We start from the raw sequence: 16013 nt of genomic DNA, 5'->3' as shown, positions 1-16013 counted from the left end.
ATTATTTTGGGCTTTCTATATATAAAACTGTAATTAATGCAAAATCACCACTAAAATGAAATCGTTTATCTAGTTTCCACAATGTTATCTTATTAGATGTTACACATCTCTTCTGTTGTCAGACATTGTTGAGTTACCATCATAGGGTGAGAGAAAGAAGACGAGGAGGTGGCAGAAACCCACAGTTGGTGTTTTTGAGCTACATCCTTTAATGGTAGCTTAGGAAGAGACTTTACTTTTTCTGCTGAGGGACTCTTGTCTTTGATGGGGAACGGTGTTTTGGCACTGCACAGCTGGAGGACTTCAGGGGAGGAAGCGAGTAGGGGCATTTAACTCTGAATCCCTCAACACGTACTGTTGTACACATACTGAGGAACTTTCACAGCTGCCTAAAGATGAAAAATGACATCTGAAGTACTCCATCATTGTCTCCATTTAAATATACATAAAGCATAACGAAGGGAAAGCTGTTCCTGACCTTTTTATATATGAGCTGGAAGTCTCCTGTGTTTGCTGTGCGCTTAACTCTCCGATCCAGAACAACTCGTAAAGTGTCCTCCTGCACTGCAGCACAGAGATGGGCTGTCACAGGGATTGATGGAGCCATGGTGGGACTAGAATTGATTTCTAACAACCACGGATGCAAGTCACGATCTGAAAAATGAACATGTTATAACATGTTAGTTGTTGATAATTATTCTGTTCTTATAACAGTAAAAATATTTAAATGTTATTTAAATGAAATGAATGCAGAGAGTGTAATGTGAAATACAGTGTGTCATGTATGGCGGGCCCATTGTACCTAGCATGAAATCAGCACCATAGAGCTCAAATGTGTTTTTGCGTGACTCTACCAGATCCTGTGCTGTCTGTAACGCATAGATGAGAGCTCTCTTCATTCATGGGACGACTACAGTATCCCACTGAGCTTCCCGGTCCTTGGTGCACAGAAATGTCTTGAACTGGTCAACCGACCACATATTGTCTACTGGAATGCTTCCGTGCCGCTGTAGCAAGGGCCTCAAGCTCTTCTGAATGGAGTTATTACACAAGTGCATGGAGCTTAAAAAATAAAAGACAAAATTGTTATTGGACAGAGGTAGAGTTTGTTAGGCTAGGATATAGAAGAGTGTTACAGGAGACACAAACTCAGGACATGCTTGTATATCAGCAGGTCATTTTGACTATGTCTACATGTCTAAGTACACTGAGTTGCTGCCATGTGATTGACTGATTGCATATTTGCATTAATGAGAAGTCAAACAAGTGGACCTAACAAATTGGCCGGTAAATATAGTTAACCAAATCCCACATGAGTTGCAACCTAGTTGGAACTATTTGAAGTTTGCAACAGCTTAATCCCTCCTGACAAAACTCATATAATTTCTTCATATATTTCTAATACACAAATTCCGAGGATTCCCACATTTCCTCCCCCTCAGCTCAATGGAAGCACTTACAGACTGTGCACTGTGGCTTTCTATTTGTTTGAAGTAAGCGGAGGCAGATGTTAGAATTTGACTATACCCAGAGGAGAAAGTTAACAACTATTCAAATGATGCACAGATGGAAAATCAAATTTCCCGCCAAAAATGGCATGCAAAATAATGTTGCCCCTGTGCGGCCTTTCACTTCCTGTTTTTCTATTTTAATGTCAAACTGGTTTCATGTCTTCCCCTTCCTCTCATTTTCACCTCTTATGTTATTCATCTGACCTGTCCATTGAATCTAGCGTGTAAAGGCTGTGTGGAAAAGCGTAAGTAGCACTTTTTGTAGAACCACACGGTCAGAGGATTCCAGTCGGTGACCAGAAACCACTGGCGCACATCAAACTTGGTGTCATGGATAAGGAAGGGGCGCTCCAGGTACTTCTGTACCACCCATTTGTTTTCCTTGATAAGTTTTGGATCACCCTTCACCAGGTCGAGGATCTGGTCAAGACGATTAGCACATTTGATCCCTAGAAAGAAAGTAAAACAGATCAACCATGACTTTGTCAGACAATCTGGGAAAGGCCTGATTGTGCGTGGCCTTTCACCTCTGCCTCTGGACTTTGCTCCAGGTTTGATGATCCAGATGTTATGGATGCCTTCTATCTCCAGCTGGGGATTGACTATCTTCATCCTCTGCAGCATAGCCTTGCAGTGGATCACTAAATAATCACTGCTATCAATCTCTGCTCCACCACTGAGCAAGGAAGCACACAACAGAGTTGTACTTGACTGAGAAGAGCATGTTGGTCTGCTAAAGCCTCTGGATAATTCTCTAACACGCACATGGTGATGCATACTCACTGCACAACTAGATAGTAACTGTCTAAAAACTCTGCCCACTCCTGTGCGGGTGTTTGCTGTGTTTCCAAGTTAGTGTCTATGTCACTGTGCTCCAGACTCTGCAGAAAGTCCTCGCAAACTTTGAGTGCCTTGTTGATCGTTTGGGAAATATTCACTGGGCTAGACTGCCGTTTGCTTTGTTTCTTCTTACCTGAAGGAAAGAACGAAAAACACAGATCGCTCTCTCTTTTTTTCTTTGAACAGAGTAATATACACTTATGTGAGAAAAGGTCATACCCTTAACAGCTTGTATGGTGTGACTTATTCTCTCTCCCTGAACATATTGGTCCTTCTCCACAATGTACTTCAGAAGACTGGTGCACGCAGTCCTCCTGTAGTCATCTGCACAGAGATCAGAGATGTCATGGTGTGCGGGGCAAGCCGTGTGGTGTTGTGAGAAAAGGACCCAAGATGCAGGCACTGGCTGAGATGCGAGTGAGCTTTATTTACAGAAGGTGAAAGCAAACAAAAGCGAGGACAGAACTAAGACATAACCTAAACTGGGGCAACTAATAAACAAACCTGAAACGATAACATGCAGGGAGAAACATGGGATGAGAAGCAGAGAGAGATGCAGAGAACACCAACTAACGGACGGACCGGCAACCAGCAAAGGCAACCCCACACTATAAATATACACACAGAGGAACACAAAATGGCAAACCGAAGGGAGGCACAGCTGATCTTAATTAACAAGACGAGACACAGACCTTCAAAGTAAAACTGGAACCATCGAAAGAACTGCAGACACCGACTCAGGGACATGAAAGAGAGCATAGAGAGAGCACACCGACACATAACCAGACACACAAGGAGGCATGGGAAGAAAACCTCTCAGCTAGAATATATAATCAATAATAATAATGATAATATTAATAAACACAAAACGGTGGGTCACCAACCCAGCACCATGACAAGAGATGAGTAAAGCAGAAATAAAAACTGAAAAAATAAAAAAAACATTACAAAGAGGTACAGTACAAGAGGTCAAGCTTGAAAAGACATAAAAGGAGATCTAACCAATGAAGGCATGCCTCTCATCTAGTGCTGCTAGTCTGTAACAGCGGGGGAAGAATGTGTCTGGGTCAGCCGAATCAAACCAATGTAGTTTCCTCAGATTCAAACACAAGCCTGTCTGTAACGGGAAAGAGAAGTAATGATGGGGGGCACAGAGTTGGATCCTAAGGCTGTCTGAAATAACAACTGCAAATAAATGTACCTTGGTGGTCAAGTTGCCTGCCTTTGAAAAATGATTAGTTATCTGTTCCTTATGCAGGTTTTTTGTGTTGATGGCCTTTCTGCGGTTTGTCCAGTAGAAGTAAACCATTTCATTCCACACCAGGCGAGACTACAGAAATGAGCAGAGGAAAGAGATGAGATCTGAATCTGGGATTGGCTGTAATTTTAATCAGTTTAACCAAGGTTAACAATGTATACTTCCTCAACATGAAAAGCTGGTCTTACCATGACATTGTGAAGTCTGTCAGCATCTTTTTCTTTTTCAGCATCATTTGAGTTGTCTGAAAAGAAGAACCAAATGTTGATAAAATGATGGTGTGTGCAGAGATACCCACGATTAGTCTTCTGAGTCAGCCACACTTCTAGCTCACCATCATCTCTATCACTACACACAGCATAATTCGAGTCGGTTCTGTTCCTACTGCTCTGATGGCGACACACTCGGCGCTTAGAGTAGACCATACACCGCTCAACCCAGCCTCTAGCCCTCAGCCCTTCCCTGATAACAGGATACCTGCCCTGGATCGAGAACACCTTATGCATCTGAGAGGACAGAGAGCAGACAAACAAACAGTGGCTTCGCAATCCTGAAAACACATGAACGCTTTGAACACATTCAGGAGTGCAGGATTACCTTGACAGCTTTGTCTACGACAACCCTGGCTTCTCTCAGTCTATCCAGGTCAAGAGCAGGCAGGCTGACAAAATTGCGGCAGACCTCAGGATGGGTAGCTGGCATGCACAACCATATAAACAATCACATTCCAGTCATTGAAAAGAATATATTGACTGCATTTATTGGCTGGACAATAATCCTAATATAAGATAACCTTTATTAGTCCCAGAGGTGGGGAATTACTATTGTTACAGCAGCAGAGTCGACCGGAGGGCTAAATAGATGCACCACAACCTAAAAACAATAACACTATGCAAAATATGTAACATAAAATATATATGAATAAATGTTTTAAAAAATTACAACACTAAGAGCCAATTTAGAATCTCCAGCTGACCTAATGGTTGCCTGAGGAAGTTGGAGAACCCATGCAGACACAGGGAGAACATGTACCTTACATGTAGAAATCCCCCCAGGACCTTCACACCAACGTGCTGCTCATATTGCTCAGTTATGTAAACACGTACTTCTTTTTCTTTGTTTTTATTTTAGCCTAGGTTTTACCATATCAAGATATTTGTTTGGGCACATTGCATTTTACTGAGCTACATGCCATTTACTTATTTAAGCTATTTGTTAATTTTTTGTTTTAAATCTTCATTTTAACTGATGTAGCATTGATTTTCCCAACTTTGGGAAAATGATTCACTAAGCTGATTTCTGAGATGCAGAGTGAATCTACTTGTTTGCAGGTTGCTTTTGGCTTCCTCTTGGTCGTCTTTCTGTATCCCAGCATTCTCCATCTCGAACAAGCCTCTGATTCCCCCGTGTAACACAAAGAGTATCCCATGCAACTATCATATCAACTATTAAACTATCATGCAAGCTGGGGGAGGGGAGGGTGGGGGGGGGGGGGGGGACCCCAATGCATAAAGGACACTAAACACAAGTGTTGTTGGCACATGATAGGTACAGCATAACAAAGACTAGGGTAGTAATACCAGAGGCTAAAGGCTTAGTATCTTAAGTGAAGACCAAGGAACAAGCTCATGAAACTTTAATGCATAGTTTTGGCATTCAAACACTTAGCCACCTGTCCTGAGTGTGACCTCATGATTAATTCTGCATTTGTGATCTACAAGCCATGTCTGTGAAGAAAGAGGCCAAGTTGTCTTGAGGTGTGAAAACATACTGTTCATGTTTCAGTTCAACAATAATGGCTTCCTCTGAAAGAATTTCCTCTATTAAAGTTATAATCTGTACATTTAACAATAAAATGGGGTAATAAAATTTAAATAAATGTAAGGATTACTGGCACAAAACCTGGGAATCAACTGGGGAGCATTAGTTGATATTGATGGAGCCAGAAAGAAAATACAACCCAGTGATTTCCAGTTGCATTTGCCTGCTCCTTGGAAAGTTCAGACAGAGGCAGCATTTGCTTTTATAGTTTTGTATCTCTCACCGCTCTCTGGGCATGGAGCACAGTGTCCAGCTGTGGTCTGGTGTCCCTCTTGGTCCATGTGGACAGACCGATGAGACTCCATACTGACATCAGCTCTCATTCCTCAGGAGGATCATTGTGCTCTGCTTCATAGTTACACACAAAACGGGGACACGGTTTAATGCAGGGGTGGGCAATTAATTTGATACACCTGATACACCTGTCAGGTTTGTGTCTAATGCCCCTGCAGGGTGTGATATGGCCTTCAGTTACCTTTTGAACGGAAGGCCAGAAGTGGAGCCATAGATTTACACATATCAGTCTAGACACTAACAAGATTGTCTTGTCATTGCAGCGTAGCTAACCACAGTAAACTCACAAGCTGCTCCAATAAAACATGTCACCATCGCGTTTCTCCTCTCACCTGCTGAGACCCACAGGTGTCAGGAGCGCATGCTGAGCCTGAACCGTTACCTGTTTACTGTTGCCTTGGCAACTCGTGGAAAGCCGCTAACATTTCCGTCTTTATCTATTTGCGACGTGAGCAATATTTAGGCGTTAACATTAGCTACTCCGCTTGGTTAGTGTGTTGATGGAAATCGCTTAACATTTTACGTTTATGCCAAATATTATTTTATGGAATGCAATATATGTTTAATTCTTCATTTTCATTCTTTGTTATTATTAATTTTTACATTTTACCTGTTGCACTGTCATAAATATTTTCAGTGGTCTTAATTGCACAGTTGTATTGGTACTTTTTTGGTGGCACAAAGAAGAGCTAGGTACTTATTTATAATTAAACATTGTAGCTATCATATAATATAATATAATATTTGAATAATTATTTTATTATTTTATTTATTTATTATTATTCTCCGTACGGCCGCCATCTTGGCTCTGGCTAGATGGAAGCAGAGCCGGTGTACGTCACGGCGTGTACATCCGCGCCCCCTTCACGGCTCTTGCCCAGGCAAATACCCGCCCTATATTCAAAAATACACCGAACTCTAAACCTCACCTCGGACACAAACTCAGAGGTTAAGAGTGGCTCAGATACAGTAAGTACAGCTTTTTCATGCACGTCAAATATACCACAACATTGGGAAAGTGGTGGGGCAAGTAGTCCTAAATAGTGTCAGCGGCTCTAGAGCTATGTTTTGGTCGATAAAAAGTCAGGCTAACATGCTAACACGATACCTTTAATGTCGTTCTCAGGTGTTGGAAAAGTTCTGCTTCGTCTCATTTAATATGTGTGGAAGAACAGCATGTACCCTTGCTCCTGACGAGCTGAAACGAGCCTGCTCTTACAGAAACCGAAGGGGGCAGAGGAGACAGCCCCGCTGGAGGGATGGAGACGCGGACAACTATCGACCCTCCTACAATAAGAACCCGCAGTCCATGAGTCCCGTCCTGCTGTCACAGAGGCATTTTGACAAGGTAATTATAACGTATACAGAAGCTAACATGTCAACTGTTTGTTATAGCTTAACTTATATTGGGGAAGCGCCCGAGGAAGGTGGAAGATGTGACGTTTTTAAGTGAAGTGGGGCTTTTGGTAGAGGACCCCAGGTGAAGTCAGTCACTGTCTAACCTCGTAATAAAACCTTATATATTTTATTACAGTTATAGAACTTAAAAACGTGATGTTAACATTTGCTAATGTATTTCTTGTGTCTGTTGACCGACTATGTATTAAATATTACAGGCTTCAAAAACATATTCTGTCCTTCTGGGTTTTTTTCATTGAATATTGTGTCCGTCTTTTGTCTTCAGGATGCTCCTGTGGATAAGTGTGTGTTGGCCTCAATGCGGTGGGGTCTGGTACCCTCATGGTTTAAGGAGAGTGACCCCAGCAAGATGCAATACAGTACCAGCAATTGCCGCAGTGAGAATATATTGCAGAAGAAGTCCTACAAGGTGCTTTACCTAGTAGCAAGCGATGTTACATTTCCTGTGCATCACGTGTTGCTTTACTTGTCGGTTTTTGTTACATAGGAGTGTCTTAACCATTTTACCATCTCCCTGTAGGACCCTATGTTGAAAGGACAGCGCTGTGTCATTCTAGCTGATGGTTTCTATGAGTGGCAAAAGGTTGAAAAAGGCAAGCAGCCTTTCTTCATCTACTTCCCTCAGACTCAGTCAGGACCCAGCCAGGAGAAAAGAAAGAACTCAGACTCTGAGTCAGTGCGCCCTCCAGCCAAAGCCTCCTCTGGTTTGATGAAGGTTTGCTTTGGGTTTTCTGTTGCAATATAAGCTCCACAAACATTTTTTTTCATCTACTTCAAAAGTAGAGAGAATGCAGCTTAGGCGGATATTAAGTTTCCTGTGTGGGAGATGAGCCAAGATAAAAATGTGCATGTGTCCACCAGGTGTTTCTGTTGCATTGTTGAAATCCCCATTATACTCTGTATTTAACAGGGAGGAGAAGCTGCAGGTGAGTGGACAGGATGGAGGTTGCTAACTATGGCAGGAGTGTTTGACTGCTGGACACCACCTGGAGGTGGAGAACCCCTTTACTCATATAGTGTAATAACTGTGAATGCTTCCCCAAATCTGCAAAGCATCCATGATAGGTAAGAATCCCAGACCAGGAAACATGCTCTTAATTCGTGCTGTGTAAAATCATAAATCATTGTGACTGCTTTTTAGGATGCCAGCGATCCTTGATGGGGAGGAAGAGGTTAGGCAATGGCTGGATTTTGGGGAGGTGAAGTCTCTAGAAGCTCTCAAACTGCTCCAGTCAAAAAATATTTTGACTTTTCACCCCGTCTCTTCGTTTGTCAACAACACGCGCAACAACTCTCCAGAATGCCTCCAACCAGTGGATCTCAACAGCAAAAAGGTATCAGATATAATGATGTGGTTGGGAATTTTAGCCATTTTGTACTAACAAGAGCGGTTACAGCTGAGAAATTTGACTCTTTCACTCGTAGGAACCCAAGTCCACAGCAAGCAGTAAGATGATGGCAAGCTGGCTGTCGAGCAGTTCACCTTCAAAGAGGAAGGAGTCCCACACAAGTGAAAGTAAAGAAGAGCAAGCAAGCAAGCCACAGAATCAGCGCAAGTCTGCAGGAGGACTTCAGCAGTGGCTTCAGGGAACCAACAAGAAACCAAGAACAAAGTAAATACATGAACTGAAAACTCGACAGTGTTTGAAAGACCATTCATGCCTTACTTGTTGTACTCTGCTGCTGTACAATTGTATAAGAAAAAGTTTAAACTTTTAAGAAAATTTAACTTGTACTTATGAATACTTTAAATGTAATTCATTGTTCTACAACAATTTAAGAGTTCATCAATAAATGTCAGACACAATAATGCTTTATTCAAGGTTTTTTTTTATTACCCTTATTACTTGAAACAATGTAAATGCTATGCATTATCATATTAATAATATAATAATGATGAATGCCAACACTCCCCCCCACATTTGTCCTTCAGAGTTACAGTATGTATGTCATCTTGTTTCAAAGTTTTAAAATAATACGAACAGACAGTTAAAGATCTGATCAGTTAAAAGAAATGTCAAGCACTTGAATCGTATGCCAACACGAGCATCTGGCAGAGTCAGATATGGAGATTTACAACACAACTTTATGTTTTCCCCACACAATGATTGAGAGGTCTGCAAATATACAAAGTTGCAACAGTTGACAATAAAAAGAAATGTACTAGCTAATAGTACTGGGTTATGAATGACAATTTGTACTCGAGAAAAATCTCTCCTCTAGGACTATCTGGTAGACTGACATGCTGTCTTGATTTGGTTCATGTCAAATGTTCTATCTGGAATTTTACAACCTTCATTTCCCCAGCAGAGGAACAGCACTTGGATGCAGGAACTGAGTCTGTATTCACACAATGTTCTCAACCTGAGCTACAATTGTGTTTATTGTGGCTCCAAAATGAGATGTTTCAGTAAGTTTTCAGTTACCGAAGATGAAAGCAAAAAAGAATCTGTACACACTTGTCTAATGGACTTGTTATCGATCTGCATTTCCAATTCTATACCAATTACTAAGAATCAGCAGGCAGTATGATGATATCATCTACACTTTTACACAGTATCCCTGTTTAAGTGTCAGAATTATGTTTTTTAAAGATTTTTATGAGGTCAAGTGAAACCACATTAACAAGTGTTTCAGAGTGAAACTAACATAAGCCACAACACAAATGAGTAAGAAGGGGGAGCAGTGTTTCTACTATTCATGCAGCAGCAGTGGGCTGTGAAAGTAAGAAAACCACTAAAAAAAAAAAAGTTTAAATTAAATTAGAAATACAAATAACTAAAGAAGTAATGCTTTGATTTCCCACTTGGACATATTCAAATAAAAACTGTTACAACCAAAACTGGGACTGAAAGCATTGATAAACATAGAACTCCAAGTGAGATCAGCCCATACCACCACTGCCATGAAAAAGTATGAGAAAACACTGGGAAGTCATAGGCTTAATACAAATAAATGTTGTATTGTTCCCTCGAGGTGTTCTTTGGGCTAGGAAATTTAGATTTTTATAGAAAATGTGTACTTTGTATACATAAGGAGGTGAGTGCAGCATGTTTGTGTATACTAGTATTCTCAATAAGTGGGATGCTGCTTGTATGTTGGGCAATAGGGAATAACATAGTGAGCCATGGGAAAGAGGATATATAGACAAGGCAAGACAGGGTAGTGAGGGCATGACAACCCTCTGAAGATCTTCAGAGTCCTCAGCAGCTGCAGGTCTCTGCTGACGGCTTGGCTCGCTCGTTTCTGTCCAGTTTAATTGGCTCAGGGAACTCGTTGTACAACTCCACCTCGGTCTCCTGAAATCAAACAAGGTAACAGAGTCTGTGTGCAGCTCTACAGCTCAGTCTCCATGAAGTTGTGTGTCTAAAACTGCCCAACAGCTTTCCTGCTGACATCACCTTACCTGTTTAAGAGCATTGCGTGCAATAGTTTGGAAGGCCTGCTCCACATTGATTGCTTCCTTGGCGCTGGTTTCAAAATATGGGATGTTGTTCTTGCTCTGGCACCAAGCTTGTGCTCGCTTGGTTGTTACCTGAAACACAAAGAAGATGGTGAGGTTAAAAACATCTGGCAAAACACAAGTTATTCTTGTTTCATTAAGCCATTCGTATGACAAATTACCAACACCTGTCACACATTTTCGATAAAAGATGATGCATCACTTACATGATGTAACACGTCTGACACAGTTACATTTGAACACACCTGTCTGTTTTCCAAGTCGATCTTGTTGCCCAGCACCACAAAGGGGAAGTTTTCAGGGTCTCGTGGGCTGGCCTGAATCAAGAACTCGTCCCTCCAGCTGTCTAGGGTCTTGAAGGTGTTGGGTGCAGTGACGTCAAACACCAGGACGCAGCAGTCTGCTCCACGGTAGAATGCCACACCTAAAGACTGGAACCTCTCCTGACCTGCTGTGTCCCAAATCTAAGAGACAAGAATCTTTATGCTTACAGGCCCCAAATAAACAGAAATTTAAAAAAACAAACAAAAAAAACCCAACAACACTGGTTTGTATGGTTGAAATTAACCACATCTAACTTTTACCCCTAATTTGAGTTTCTCACTTTTTTTTGTAGTTTTTAAGAAATAAAAATGAGAAAAAAGTATAACTAGTTTAATAGCCTTTGCAGGTCAGACGGTCACCTACATTGTCCAGTTTCAAAACTCATCTTAAAACGCATTTATACTTCCTGGCTTTTGACCCAGCATGAGACATTGATCTTAGTTGTTTTAACTGGTTTATAGTTGCCTATTTTTACTTCTTTTTTATTGTTTTCAATGTACTTATTCATTTTTGTGTATAGCGCTTTGTGTCCGCTGCAGCTGTTTATAAAGTGCTTTATCAACAAAGTTGCCATGGTACATAAGACTTAACATTTCCATTCAGTTTTTCAGTATTCTTGTGAGCATATTTTGGCAGTACCTGCATTGTGACAAGTCTGTCATCCACCATTACTTCTTTTGTCAGGAAATCAGCGCCTATTGTGGCTTTGTACTGGTTGCTGAACTTCTTATTCACATATTGATTCATCAACGAGGTCTTCCCAACTCTAGAACAAAAATTGCAGAACAATATTTAACACACATGAAGGGAAGAAACAAACGAAACAAAATCACCACAATGAACTCATTTGTAAAGCTTATAAATCCTACTTATTCCTACTGGTGTCTAATTTGAAGTGAGCCATTATTCAGACCCCTTTAGCATTGAAGCAGCTGCTCAGCATCACTTACCCAGAGTCTCCAAGGATGATGACTTTGAGTAATACTTTCTTCCTCGACGTCATTGTGCCACAGCCGCGAAGACAACAAACTTTATTAGAAGAGAAGAGAAGTAAGCACTAGAAAAGCTTAAATGAGACAAACGAGACTAAGACTAAGTGCACCAACTGCTCCTGTACTTGTCTTTTCTTCACTTTGGTAACAAAGAAAACGGCTACACTGTACCACGAGGCTCAAAATATAACAATGCAATGTTGAGGCCGTTGATCTGAGCTGACATTTGGTTCTTTTTGTTATGCTGTAAAGTATTCATTTTGTTCTATTTATATATTTCATATACACCATTCAATGGAATAAACTACATTGTTTCATTTTGAAGCAACCATTCTTGGAGGTTTATAAAAACAAACGTCAAAAGAAATGGAAGCATGCCCAGTTACTCCAAAATGGGTATGAATTCATTTTGATGATGTCTTCTCTGAAATATGCATTTATCCAAATACAAGGCAGGTATTGCACACCGTTTAACTTCACAATTTAATTCATAAGTCTTAATAAACAGTTCCCGTTTGTTAAATTTGAGGAAATGGGACAATGTATTATAGTTGTCAGCCATTTTCTATTCTCCCCCCCCCCCCCACCCCCCTCAAATGTAGTACATCCTCCTCTCATTGTTTAATCTCTGTTAAGGGGTGACACAAAATCCAAGAGCTGCAATAAACATCCCAGACCCTGCTGATCACAAGTCTAGTTCGTTTGTTTGTATGTGTATAACTAAAATCCAGATGTCAAATATCCTCATCCTTTGTGCCTGCTCAAGACATCACTGAGCATTTCCGACTTGGACCGAGTGTGCTACGTACTAATAACTACCTTTCACTGCTGTAGTGACCAAAGTCCAAACTCAATTACAGAAAGGCTTTATCAGTCCAATCGGGATTTTTTTTTTTTTTTTATCTTGGAGACAACATTACTGAAAGAAGGTACAGAGCCTAATCACAGATTATGCTGTGTTTCACAGATCACCCCATTATGAGAACAAGTAACCACGGCTCGAGGCAAAACTAGCATAGCGCTATGCGGCTCTCATAATCTGTGCCCCATGACACTGTGTCAGCGACTGATCACATGGTTAAAACACAGGACCAACGGAACCATGACTTGGCAAGCATGTTGAGCATAATAAGTACTTTAGCTGGCCTCGGTGCACCAAGGGGTAGGATCCATCGATAAGGACTCAACTGTAAATCCGGCTAACTATAGTTATTTTCACTTTATACATTGTAAAACAATGTTGCACTTGCATTGAAGCAAACTGTCGTGAAGACTTTGAACGTATTTGCAAGGGGCTAGCTAGTCAGAAAAAAATTACATTTAAAACACTAAATGCTACATAGTTAATTGAGTAAATCCAAAAAAAGGGTGAAGCTTGAAAACACTGTCATTAATAAATACAACATAATTTCAAAACAATGGGGGTTGGAGCGTTTTTCCTTTTCTTTTTTGGACAGTGTCGACTAGCTACCACATCTGTGACACTTCTGATTTTTTGCTAACGTTTCGTTAGCTACGCAAGCCTGATTGACCAATTTAAAACTTAGATAACGACATCTATACTCTTATCATATGCTATCACTAAAATAAACAATCAAAGTCACCACAAACCAACCTGGGCAGTGGTCCTTCAACAAACAGATGTCAAAAGTGGACTTTTCCTTTGCTTCGTCTGGAAGGCTAACGCACAGGCTAGCGAGCAAGCTAACGGATCCTCCAAATGTCTGGCGTAACAAAACAACACGTACACAGCGTCGACAGCTAATTTATTTCTGACAACGAGCCCCTCAAATGACCCTTTTTATCGAAATCAATACTGCCAGTGCCGAAGTTTAACTCCCTTCGTCTAACGATTTTGTAAAATGCTCTTGTCCAGTTCCCGTTGACGCTCGCTTTTCCTGTCGAGCTAGCGTGCTAGCTTTTAGCGGAGCTATGTTCACTTCCTCCAAAACAAGAACCGTCATGAGCGCTGACGTCACGCGCTACCGTGACACACAGCTGCTAATGTTTGCCCATACTGTATATATAACATTATGGAAGGACTTCGACCTTTATATATGGAGTAAAATAAACAACCTTGACTACCCTTCAATGATGAAAGTAAGGAAACTTATTCTTATTATGAAATTCCACTATTTTATTTCGTTACGGAGTTTCTATAACTATGAAGCTAAAATTACCCATCCAACCATGTTGTATATGTTGTTGAAATCTATAACTTATAAGAATTGAAGTTGTTTTTGTCCAATGTCACCTCATTTTTAAAGATCTTCCATCAGTTCATCAGATTATTATTGTTATGATTATTGTTTGTTTGTTTGTTTTTACTTAAGATTTTTTGTTAAAAGCTGAAACATCATAACCATTGTCAGTTTATCCAACGTACTTGACAAATAGGGAAACTTGGCAGAAAGGTTTTAACTTTAACTTACTCCATTCGCAATAAGTCAAAAGTCACTCCTGATCTGCTGCCGAAACCCGGGATCGAACCAGGGACCTTTAGATCTTCAGTCTAACGCTCTCCCAACTGAGCTATTTCGGCTATATATGGGCTGGGGAAAGAAATACAAACTGGCGACTGGCCAGATGGTAGAACTGAAGCATTTCAGATTGTTTATTTGAAATTCAGGATCAGTCATTGACCCTAGCTGGGGCAGAATTAAACATACACTATCTATCAATTGGTAGGTTGGTTCCCCAATTCCTGGCTCTTGTAATCTGTATTTCAAAGTGTCCTGAGGTAAGATATTGAACACAGAGCTGCCTCTGATGCAGTAGCGGTTTTTGATACGGGCCACACGGGCGGTTGCCCGGGGCGGCATCGTGGTGGGGGGCGGCAGAACGGGCATCGGCAAAAAAAAAAATTCTCGTACTCATGCTGCCCCGACGTCATGCCAGCGCATAGGGAATGGCATAGGCACCGATCGGTTTTCTATCGCCCATTTGCTGGGAGTAAGAGCGCCCTGGGATTGCGAGGTGCGCCTGCTGCTTGCGGCACAGGGAGGAGAGGGTGGGGCGGCGGGGGACTTATAATGCACCGATGTTTTTCCGAAATTCTATACGCGCTGAAGTCAAAGTAAACTTTATTTTCATCTCCACTACATACAGTACAGTATATAGAGAGACGAGGCTCCAGTTACAGCAGTGCAAGTAAACAAACAATAAATATAAGAAGAGTAAGAAAATAAATATACACTTTAGGGACCAGGGGTAAAGGGATCAATAACAATTTGAAATTTATAATTTACAGTTTGATGATTTAAAGTCTCACACACAACCCGTCGAAAGGGGAGGCCGGCTGCTTCCAAATAGAGCACATTTCATTCATAATGATGTAAATCCAAGCCCATTATGTATTCATGATTTGAATCCTGGGTTGTGTGAAATTCCAGAAATAAACCCTAGACAAAGTGAATCTGTGAACTAAGGTGTAGGTCTATTAGGTTATGTTGTGGTGATCCTCGAGTTGGGGGATTTGTGTTCATACTGGAGTGCAAAATTAAAAGCAATGGAAGATAGAAAAGAAAAGTTCAAAGCCATCAGGTGCTCAGTTTAGAAAAAAGAGAAAAGAAGAGGAGGAGAAATGAGCAAAAGATACAGGTAAGCAGATGTGTCATTGGATAATGGCAGGTCATCCTGAAACAATCAGAATCAGAATACTTTATTAATCCCTAAGGAAATAATGTGCGTCACAGTTGCTCCAAGAAGAAATGATAAAAATGCTAACAGTAACAGACTAAATTCCAAACAATACATTATGATTTTAATATTAATTAGTCATTCAGTTGTTGATTCGTCCTGTTCTCATTGTATGATGAATTATGATGGCTGTTTGGTAGCCGTTTGCATACAATGCATACTCTCCCTCTCTTCATATGTGTGTGTGTGTGTTTCTCTGGTGAAATTCATTATGGTTCTGACAACAGTTCTATGTTAATGTACAATCTTTAATATGTTTTGCGTGTGTGTGCGTGTGTGCGCGGGGGGGGGGGGGGGGGGGGGCGTCAGAGGGAGGTCTCGCCCAGGGCGCCAAACAGGCTAGGACCGCCACTGCTCTGATGCATCCATTGCAGTGTATGCGTGAGTGTTAG

General features: G+C 41.0%; 4 protein-coding genes and 1 non-coding gene across 5 annotated transcripts in view; 2 read left to right on the top strand and 3 right to left on the bottom strand.

Moving 5' to 3' along the window:
* The window catches only part of LOC145428749 (uncharacterized), a 217496-nt gene that overhangs the window by 141783 nt on the left and 59700 nt on the right, over nucleotides 1-16013 (top strand). The window lies entirely within an intron of this gene.
* On the bottom strand, nucleotides 190-6387 carry LOC113022839 (tubulin monoglycylase TTLL3-like). The gene is given in 16 exon segments (XM_026168709.2): nucleotides 190-362; nucleotides 364-389; nucleotides 479-654; nucleotides 803-1062; nucleotides 1716-1738; nucleotides 1740-1960; nucleotides 2039-2187; nucleotides 2295-2484; nucleotides 2571-2675; nucleotides 3354-3468; nucleotides 3553-3681; nucleotides 3798-3853; nucleotides 3944-4115; nucleotides 4207-4304; nucleotides 5654-5778; nucleotides 5906-6387. Coding segments are annotated over 15 exon segments (1950 nt in total). The 5' UTR covers nucleotides 5754-5778; nucleotides 5906-6387; the 3' UTR covers nucleotides 190-232.
* Nucleotides 6526-8953, top strand: hmces (5-hydroxymethylcytosine binding, ES cell specific). The gene is made up of 7 exons (XM_026168733.2): nucleotides 6526-6693; nucleotides 6851-7072; nucleotides 7409-7552; nucleotides 7664-7858; nucleotides 8054-8208; nucleotides 8285-8477; nucleotides 8569-8953. Exons 1-7 carry the CDS (start codon nucleotides 6541-6543, stop codon nucleotides 8758-8760), a joined length of 1254 nt encoding a protein of 417 aa, XP_026024518.1. The 5' UTR covers nucleotides 6526-6540; the 3' UTR covers nucleotides 8761-8953.
* On the bottom strand, nucleotides 8957-13899 carry rab7a (RAB7a, member RAS oncogene family). Its single transcript, XM_026168751.2, has 6 exons — nucleotides 13538-13899; nucleotides 11881-11959; nucleotides 11570-11696; nucleotides 10852-11070; nucleotides 10550-10678; nucleotides 8957-10442 (listed from the first exon to the last, which is right to left on the bottom strand). The coding sequence occupies exons 2-6, from the start codon at nucleotides 11931-11933 to the stop codon at nucleotides 10347-10349; spliced, it is 624 nt and encodes a 207-aa protein (XP_026024536.1). The 5' UTR covers nucleotides 11934-11959; nucleotides 13538-13899; the 3' UTR covers nucleotides 8957-10346.
* On the bottom strand, nucleotides 14392-14464 carry trnaf-gaa (transfer RNA phenylalanine (anticodon GAA)). Its single transcript has one exon. It is a non-coding gene; the product is annotated as a tRNA-Phe (tRNA).

This window comes from Astatotilapia calliptera, chromosome 5 (genome assembly GCF_964374335.1).
Source record: "Astatotilapia calliptera chromosome 5, fAstCal68.1, whole genome shotgun sequence".
NCBI classification, from domain to species: domain Eukaryota; kingdom Metazoa; phylum Chordata; class Actinopteri; order Cichliformes; family Cichlidae; genus Astatotilapia; species Astatotilapia calliptera.
The sequence above is the reverse complement of the archived record's forward strand: the minus strand, read 5'-3'. Positions and strand labels throughout refer to the sequence as shown.